Source organism: Leguminivora glycinivorella, chromosome 8 (genome assembly GCF_023078275.1).
Source record: "Leguminivora glycinivorella isolate SPB_JAAS2020 chromosome 8, LegGlyc_1.1, whole genome shotgun sequence".
Classification (NCBI taxonomy): domain Eukaryota; kingdom Metazoa; phylum Arthropoda; class Insecta; order Lepidoptera; family Tortricidae; genus Leguminivora; species Leguminivora glycinivorella.
In genome coordinates, this window is record NC_062978.1 from 15,389,851 (window position 1) to 15,399,859 (window position 10,009).

The 10,009-nt window shown below is 36.1% G+C and overlaps 1 protein-coding gene across 4 annotated transcripts in view; it reads left to right on the forward strand.

Moving 5' to 3' along the window:
- LOC125228608 (transcriptional enhancer factor TEF-1) overlaps positions 1-9,855 on the forward strand; it is an 80,668-nt gene extending 70,813 nt beyond the window's left edge. For 3 of the 4 annotated variants that reach the window (XM_048133247.1, XM_048133250.1, XM_048133251.1), the window contains 8 exons: positions 1,114-1,244; positions 1,326-1,424; positions 2,272-2,312; positions 2,758-2,935; positions 3,597-3,677; positions 4,202-4,368; positions 5,002-5,236; positions 6,693-9,855. In XM_048133247.1, coding sequence (XP_047989204.1) covers positions 1,114-1,244; positions 1,326-1,424; positions 2,272-2,312; positions 2,758-2,935; positions 3,597-3,677; positions 4,202-4,368; positions 5,002-5,236; positions 6,693-6,806 — 1,046 coding nt within the window. In that variant the 3' untranslated portion in view covers positions 6,807-9,855. The remainder of the gene's footprint in view (positions 1-1,113; positions 1,245-1,325; positions 1,425-2,271; positions 2,313-2,757; positions 2,936-3,596; positions 3,678-4,201; positions 4,369-5,001; positions 5,237-6,692) is intronic. The other variant, XM_048133248.1, reaches the window with a different exon arrangement.
- The last annotated feature ends 154 nt before the right edge of the window (positions 9,856-10,009 follow it).

Consider the following 10,009-nt stretch of genomic DNA (forward strand, 5'->3'; position numbering starts at 1 on the left):
TTTATTAATGATTACAGTAATATCAAATTATTAATCGTTGTAATACTGTGCCCTGGAAATGGCTTTGACAACAGTCACAGGCTTTTTAGCCGCTTGTCTCTTCTTTCTTATCCAAAACAAACAGGAATCCGCTAACAGGGCCATATACAACATTAAAATTTTGAAGTCTACTTTGTCGTTCGAATACGGGTAAAATAAAACACGAATATCTGTGTAATAAAAACATAGCCAAACATACACTTTAAAGTGTCAAGAATGTTGAGGTATCTTTGAAATACCAATTTAAGTTAACGTATCATATGGAATGCGAAGTTAAATAGTAAGATCGATTGGTTAGAATCCATATAAAACGAAATTATAGTTGTTTATCGAAAAAAACCCACTTGAAAAGTCAAATACTCAGCTGTTCACTTTTACGATTTTCTCATACTTTTTACAACAACCATTTTCAGATCAAGAGAAATTAAAACATAATTAAAATAGTTATTTAAACCCTCAACTAAAATTAACAAATTCCGTGGCGTCGCTTTTAGTCAAACCTTCCTGCATTCCGGCCGGGCTGCAGTTTCAATGATTGAAAATAGGTATTCAAAACATTTTGAAAATTGTTTCATAACGGATCGACTGCGAGGCTTTGCCGGCATTGCATTGTACAGTACGCGTTTTAACTGTTCAGCTATGCGAGATATTTCACGGGTTATGTCAATTGGCGTTGTTCGTATTAAAAACGTTAATCGAAATAAAAATTGAGATATGATATGAGCATTCTATCCTATTCCATAGTTTTATAACAATTATAACATCCACTGGTATGACGGTTGTGTTCTGCCGCAAGAGTACAGCATTTTAACATACAGTAAACAGTTTTTTTTTTTAAGTTTTCTCTGTGACGTTGATGCGTTAAGTCGGTTTCATTACAGAGATGGCCTGCCTCGAATTACGTTTGACATGTTGCTTCCCTGTCACACTTACGTGCGAATTTACAAGTAGGTACAACAAAGAGGCAACATGTCGAATGTGTTCGCGATAGGTGGTATTAGGCCCTCCTTAAAGTGGAAGTGGCTATTGACTTTGTAACAACAAAAATAAACGTATTTTTTTATTTATTTTCAGGACGGAATGAGCTGATAGCGAGATATATAAAATTAAGAACAGGAAAAACGCGCACAAGAAAACAGGTGTCATCACACATACAGGTGCTAGCTAGGCGGAAACTTCGCGAAATACAGGCTAAACTTAAAGTGGTAAGTTTCGTGTTTCAAATTTGAAATGTTGTTTATGAATATCTGATAAGTATTTCATTTTAATATTGTGACAACGTCCAGGACGGTGGTATGATGAAAGAAAAGGCGATGCAGTCAATGAGCACCCTCTCTAGCGCACAGATTGTGGCGGGTCTCCCACATCCAGCGTACCATCATACGGTACTGGGCTTGCGAAAGGCATGTCATGCCTGTTGTGTTTTAAGGCGAATTTAATAAGCATTTTGAGCGGGTTGCACCATGTATAGCCGACAAACTGATTCATGTACTATGAAACTAGTCACAATTCTTCGGTCAAAATATAAATGACAAAATACTGTTTGGTGCAACTAGCCCTTAATCGTGTTGCTTTAAATTTGGAATATTAATCCATGTGCACGTGTTTCGAATTTGAACTATTTAAAGTTGATATAACAATGCTTTTCGCCGTAATTATTATAACGGACTCTGTAGGTATTGCGTACGTAATATTAATCATAGGTGCCACATTTAATCAATTCGTATTTAAAGCTACTAATAATTTTAATTAATTTGTTACGCTGTCCCTCTTTAACTAGCGTTGTCTCGCCATTGTGATACAGGCCCAGTTTATTAAAAAACTAGGGTCCTCTAGGCAAGTTAATGACAGAATAGATATTTAATTAATTTGTCATTTTACATCAGAAGAAATACGCTTAGCAGTGTGTAGTTTTGTTGCTATTAAGTGTCCACTAACAATAATATTTTCAAATTACCTTAAATTCCTATTAGTCCTAATTATAATAAATCTAAATCGGTGTACCACTCCCGAAGGTCCAGTACACCCATGATGGGAAAGAAATCGTAATACGATATGGTTGATTATTGGCGTATTTTCAAATTAATTTATTTTCTGTTCCAATTTGAGCTTTAATGAAACATCTGTTCGACTGAACATCATTACTTAACATAGATTAGAAACTAGAAACTTAATGTTTTATTTAACTATCAAGACGGATTACATAAAATATAAAATTGTTTTATGTTTCAGCAATTTTGGCAACCAGGTTTACAAGCTGGAACTTCACAAGAGTAAGTATTAAAATATAAAGTTATGAATAAATATTACGAAACATACTCAAAATGAATACCTACCTCATTAAAATGTCCTACTATTATTTGTGACCATTTGAAATATGATTAACATGAAAAAGCGACAGTGACGAGCGGCGGTCATAGGTTGGAGCGAGACACAGCTATGGAACCTTTCGTTCGTACCGATAGCCGCCCCTCGCCTCTGTCGCCGAGGCTTAAACCGATGTCGTTGCTAGCTTAAACCGAGGCTGTAAGGGTGTCACCACATCAATTTAATAATGGCACCGACGTCATAGGTTTTCATATTTCAAATGGTCACAACAATATAGTTTTGCCTAGACTGACAGATGAGCGTACCGCCATTGTAGGCGTCGTGAATGAGTTTATCAAGCTTTTTCGTGTTATCGCTTGAAAAATAATACGTTACTGATGTGAATTCCAGCGTGAAGCCGTTCCCGGGTGCTGGATACAAGGGCGTGCCCGGCGTCGGCAGCGTCGGAGTACCGGGCGGTACGGACGTAGCGCCGCCGCCGCCGTGGGAGGGCCGAGCCATCGCCACGCACAAGCTGCGGCTCGTCGAATTCTCGGCCTTCGTCGAACACCCGAGAGACCCGGACACGGTACGTTACAGTACACAGTTCATGTTTGTGGGTACAAGGGTGTGCCCAGGATCGACGTGGCACCGTCGCCACCGTGAGACGGCCGCGCCATAGCCACGCACACACGGGGCCGAATGGGTCTCGTATCGCTGGAGGTTAAAAAATTGTTCCATCCAGTCTAGTAAGGAGATTTCTTCAGTTGTAAGCGCCTAACATATTGGAAACTACAGTTTCCATACAATTTTTTAACTTTTTATTATCGTTAGGATTGAATCTGCTAGTGATTCAGAGCTCAGGATCAGAACAGAGGATCCAAAAAGATTGGTGAGAATAAGGTCTCGGACCTTTATTTTAGAAAAAGCTCTGCTAATTAAGCTACTACCAAGTAAAGCTATTCTTCATCAATCAGTAACCCAATTAGCCCTACTACTTAATCCGGTACGTGGGTTGCTGCTGGTGATTTCCTAGTAAGAGCTGGCCTAGTTAGCGACTTTGCTGCTAAGAATAGTTAACGTTTTACTTGATTTTAACTTTAATCGTAAACTACTAAATTAATAAAACCCAAAAATCACGTTGAAAAGCAAAGCTCTAAGCCGACGAAGTAAATTTTTTTTTTTGTAATAATGATAGTAAAAATAATCACAGAAGTAAATTAATCCACATTTTGTTTTTTTCTTTACAGTATCCGCCGAGTACAACGCTGTCACAACATCTATTCGTTCACATAGGTGGTTCAGTTACATACGCCGACCCGTTATTAGAGGTGAGGAATCCTTATTACATTACCAACATAATAATATAAAAGTTCTAACAAAGGAAGCTTTTCCCCTAATTTAGTATTATAAACGGACACGAGTTAGGAATACGCCTATATTTCAACAAGTATTTCATATAACATTTTTGAGTGCATTATGCGAGGAAATGAGTCAATTATTATTAGCGGTACTAGTTAGCACTGCCTATGGCGGTAAGTCTCTAGCTATGCAATTGCACACGTGCGGAAAAGTATCACTTTATATGAATACCAATACCGCAGATACAAATGAACTCTTTATGAACATAATTATGCACTGTAAAATAATATTAAAGTTTTAAAAATATTCTTGGAAACAATAGTTCCGACAGTCTAAACTACTGAAAGGTTCAGTTAAGTTATTCCCTGCTACACTTCATCGGATTTTTTTTGTATGATGAATAGGCGAGGCGAACTACTACTTGATATATAAATAAATGGATGTTAATGTACCTATAGGTATGTAGTAACTAATAAGTAATATTTGTTTTCAGTCGGTAGATGTCCAACAAATAAATGACAAGTTCCCCGAAAAGAAAGGCGGCTTGAAAGAGCTGTACGAGAAGGGACCTCGGAACGCTTTCTTTCTGGTCAAGTTCTGGGCGGACCTAAACACAAATAATTTAGACGATCCCGGAGCATTTTATGGAGTTACTAGTGTGTAAGTATTTTAAAACGTGTTTTTGGATGTTCTTTTTCGATTTTAGTATATGTTCAGCTACAGTTTGGCAAAAATAAATTAGAAATTAAAAAGTGACACAACAATGTTGCCACTTTTTTAGTTTCTAATTTTTTCCAAGCTGTAAGGTATCTAAAGCGACAGTTGTGTGATACTGATTCTAAGTTCAATGGTTATACCATTTTTTTCAAGTAGACAGCCTTAACAGCTTAACACATTCATAGCCGATGTAGATAAATAAGATATCCACTTGGATCACCAAATGTTTGTCATATTATTCACTTATGCCACGATCCCGACGTATCGGTTGGTCCGCCCTGGGATCAATATCCTAAAATACGGGACAGATAGTTCCTGATAGTCTGATTTTTGGTCTCTGATCACTAAGGCCCACTTGCACCAACCACTTAACTCAGGGTTAGTGGTCTGTCAACTGTCAATTTCCATATAAAATGGTGGGTTAGCCCTCGGGTTAACTCTCCATTTTCGTTGGTGCAAGTGGCCCTAAATGTATTTTTATTTGTACGCATTTAACCTGAACCTGCAGAATTGCAGATTCATGTAAAACAGTAACAGCACAAACTATTATCAAACATCATTCTTCTCCAATTCCAGGTATGAAAGCAACGAAAACATGACCATAACGTGTAGCACAAAAGTGTGTTCATTCGGGAAGCAAGTAGTGGAAAAGGTGGAGACGGAATACGCGCGGTTCGAGGGCGGGAGGTTCGTGTATCGCATCCACCGCTCACCCATGTGCGAATACATGGTCAACTTCATACACAAGCTCAAGCATCTACCTGAGAAGTACATGATGAATAGCGTGCTAGAGAACTTCACTATTCTTCAGGTAAGATTTGGAATTATTAAAAAAACTTAATTGTTGATGATAAGTAACTAATGTGGCTTCTCGACTCGAGAGGATCTTGGCCTCGAAAACGAGAGCACGCCACTTCTCCCGATCATGCACCGTTTCACAATTGTCGGCTTGAAGCTGACGCAGATCCATTACCACTCTTTCTCCTTAGCGACATCTGTATTCTCAAATCATCTGTAGGCCTAGCACATGATGGCCGAGAGAGTATGTCACCGCGAGATAGATCACACGTCTTCTTCTAACTGAATAAATGACATAAGGACGGGTAGTCTATCTCGTGGCGACATATTCCCGCGGCAATCATGTGCTAACCCTGCTGTTTTTGTGTGTGTGTATTGAAAATCAGATTCCCTCTGGGAGCATAGGTTCGTATCCTACCGACTGCGCCAATGTATTGAGATAGAGGAGTCAATAATACACGTCAGCTGGTTCTAAGACTGAATCTCTACCCATGCATATGAATGTATAAATATGTATGATATACTCTATCTATGGCTATCAGCTAGCATCAATAATATTGCAAAGAAACCCAACTATTGTAAGAAATTTTGAACAATCGACTAATGGTCTGATTTAACTTGCAAGAGTATTTAATATTTGCATTATGTTATGATGCATGAGCAGACAAATGATGGATGGAATTGGAATTATCCACGTGATCAATGAAATATCACTTTTAAATGAAACGTGACCCTCCTTGGATAGAAATTTGTTCACGAGGGGAGTAATTTAACTCTTACTCTTACTGCACATTTAAGCTAAGTTAATAAACAAAAGCTTGAGCATTTCAGCAAACAACTTTCAATTGACAACGTTTCAAAATTTTCAATGTCCCTAAATCGAAAACCATTTCGAGATATACGCTTGTAGATCACATAAATAATTTTTTTAATTTTTTTTCCGTATTTTTAGTATAAAAATCTTAAAAATAGTTTAAAGGGGAAGTGACGTCAAATAGCTGATTTAGAGCTGCCACTATACCAAAAAAATCTTCCAGTTGGGATGTCACTTGAGCTTGACAGTGACACTTATCACAGTTCGTAGCAAAGATATTAAAAATTTCATGGCTTAGTCTATGGTTCGTAGTCATTCACTATGGTTGACAGTGAGACTTGACAGTCAGACATACCGGACTGTTTGAGCTGACTGTTAAAACTTTTTTTTTAGAAATGATTTTGTCGTTTTCTTATGTGTATGAAACAACACATGTGACGTCACGAAGCTGTGTCTTGACGTTTGTAACTTACGCTCTTTCTGCTCGAAGTAGTAATAAGAAGGGATTTTCTCATTAAAATAGCAGTTTTTGGAAAAATTAAAAAATACGTGTATCTTTTAGTATTTAGTTCTTTCAAACCAAACAATAAAAAGTAGTACTCAAAAATATGAAATGTTGTCAATTTGCCTACATAACTTTTTCTGTTGTCCACAGGTGGTGTCAAATAGAGATACTCAAGAGACATTGTTATGTGCCGCGTTTGTGTTTGAAGTGTCGAACAGTGAGCACGGCGCGCAACACCACATCTACAGGCTCGTGAAAGACTGAACCACCCCTCCCTCCCCCCTCCGCCTGTCCGTAGCATCATTCCTTCGGCACACCGACTTCTAGATATGGACCTCACACACTCTCTAAGGATCTAAGTGCTTACTTCTCAGAGACCTTATATCCGTTTGTTGTATACAGCAAGTCTTACGAAAGTGTAGTGACTACAAGGCAAAATATGTAAAACTATGGTGTTCGAGCTGGACTTGAACCCGCACTACCCGAAGCCTTGCGACATCACAATTTATTTTAATACTGACTTTTTCAGTTTCTTGGCTCTTTCTATTATGCCTTCTGTACTAGATATGCACGGTTTTCGATGTACGTCTCTAAACATGCCTTAGGGTCGCTTGCACCAAACCGTCTGTTACCGAATTGAACATTCGCAGATTTTTTTGTATGGGAATTTCCATACACTGCTGCGTGACGTTGACGTGTCTGTTAACTGTGCTTGAAGCAACTGGCCCTTAGTATTCAAAGGGTTTTATGAACCAACTGACGAATCATCACTACCATCAAAATCAACATTAATTTTACTGGAACTAATTTTTCTTAACTTTACGTCTGATTTTTTGACCCATAAATAGGTACTCCATGACTAATTTTTAGAAAGAGTATCTGAATAAAAATGCACGCCAAGATCACACGTCGTTCTTGCAAAAAAAGAAATTCAGTTATAGAGGTTACCAATTACTACGCTAAAGACAGGGTTGCGGGTTCAAGTCCAACTGTCGGATCACATAGTGATTAACTTTATCCACTTTTATTAATAACTTTATATGATTTGACAGATCTAGAAAAGTATAACTGTAATTTGATAGTGTTGCAATCGTAACATAGTAAATTGTGATCTGAAAATACGCTACAATATTTTTGTAACTAAATGTTTATTGTATAGCTCAATTTAAATATTTCTATTTTAGCATTTCATTCGGATATTTTCAAGGTTTAATTGTAACTAATATAGTGTAATACCTAGAGCGTCTTTTTCTCGAAAAGTCTTCTAGATATCAATTCTGGCTCATGTCATGTCGGATATGGGTAGAAAGGTAACATTTCAATGAATATTATTTACAATTAAAACTTACTTGACTTGTCAAGCGTCACCATAATAAACTACAGACATTAATCCTACAAAATCAAAAAAATTGCAACAAAAAGTAGTGAAATATTGAATATCTCTTGGGTCTCAAAAAACCCTATTTGAAGAGTTTTATTAATATTTTACATAATTCTTAAAATAAAAATAATATCGTTCAGTAGACGCGTGTAAAATAATATCAAATAAGAAGATAGAATTGAATACACACAGTGCCTCTATAATTATGTTACATTAACATAAATTACTTGAGCATATTAGTCTTTTCACTGTGTTTAATAACATAATTTGCAAAAATTTAAGGAAAAATATAAGTATTAGAACAGTGGAAAGATTAAAACTTAGTGTAGGATACCATGAATCATTCATAGGTTTCATAAGTAAGAATTATTAAGAAGTGTCTAGTAAATTAAAGACAAAAAGTTTTAATCAGTTGTTAAGCACTGTTGTGGTACAATGTTGTGTTGAGTAAAATAACCAATAGGTTAAACCAACCTAAATGTGGCGAATAGTGTTCTATTATCCTTTTTTTCACTAACCTGATAAATATTCTGTTATTTAGTTTCTTAAGCGAATGCCTTACCAAACGCCAAACGAAAGAATTCAGATGGTCCTAAAATGCAATGACTTTGACTTAGGCGTAGACTTTAACACGTTTCCATTTTTCGTCTATTGTCTATGATTTCTACACTTTTTAAATTTCCTTATTTTTAATTGGCGACCTCTGTGCGCTTTTGTGTTGTGCTTGCCACATTTAATATTTATTAGAGCGATAAACACACAAGACAATATATTCGTGATTTATATTGAAAGACGACATCAACTTGTATTATATATTTTTGGAAATACTTGAGATCCATATACGTTTTTCTAACTTTACGCCTGCTTCCATGCATAATCACTTCTGAAACTTTCGTATCAGAGCACTAATCCCCTGGCAGCTAGGTTGAAAGCAATACTATGTCATATTAGCATCCGCATCCAGTGAGATCATGTCCAACCAATTCTTCTCTGTCTCATTTACGCAGCAACTAGGCATCTCGCTTTCAACTCTCAAAGTACAAAGTAAGTGTTGACACGTTACTCGATAGAACCTGCCGATTATACAATAAGTATTTACGTGGCAATGATTTGATCTCTCTTTTAGTCAAATATTTTAAGGGTCCTCCCATCAGCGCAAGGGCGTGCGCACATTTAAGTTTAAACTGCGTTAAGGTTTATGTGCATTAAATAGTTTTAGTTTCAAGACATGAGGTAGGCAAATATTATCTTAGATAATAACAATAAGAGATTTTTGTATTTATTTGATATAGTTATATTAGATAATTGTAAAGTGAATAGTTTTAAGTTTTTTTTTGTATGGCGATGGTCGTTTCCGATTGTAAAACTAATGTCGTACTCGGTACTTAAAAAACTTAATTTTGGTTGCAATTTCGATTTCATTAAAGTATTAAGAAATTAGCCTTCTATTGGCGTCTTAAAAACAGATCTAATTTGTTGTGATATTATACATTTTTATGGTTCATTTTACTCAAAAGAGATTAAATGCTGTGTAAACAAAAATTGTCATTGGTAGTTTACATTTTTTTATTTACTTTGTAGTTGGCAACAATGTGTAAATTCATTTTGTAAATAGGTATACCTTTAGTGCATTTCTTTCCGCTAGTGTTCTAAGCGATCTTCGCTTTGAAAAGTCTTTCATATCGACAATCTGCCATATCAAACTAAAAATATAAAAGATTTAGTCGGCATCGTTGCAGACAATCATTTGCTTTTCGTTATAAGATTATGCAATAGTATTTTTCTTGAGAAATAATATTTTCTTTTGATATGTTTAGTAGTAGGTAAATGATTTTCTACAAGACCAGCCGACTTTGTGTACAGTATTTTAAAGATAATATTACGTTAAAGATTTGTATGAAAATTTAATTATATTGTCTTCATAAAAGTGGAGTTTTTATTTCACTATAATCACCCAGACTGTGGTATAATCCCTCTGTAACCCTAATTAAAAATATCAGCTGTCTAAATATAAACTGCGACTTCGCAAATCACTCTGAAACGAACTAGGTAATATGTACTAATACAGGCACCAAAATCTTATCCC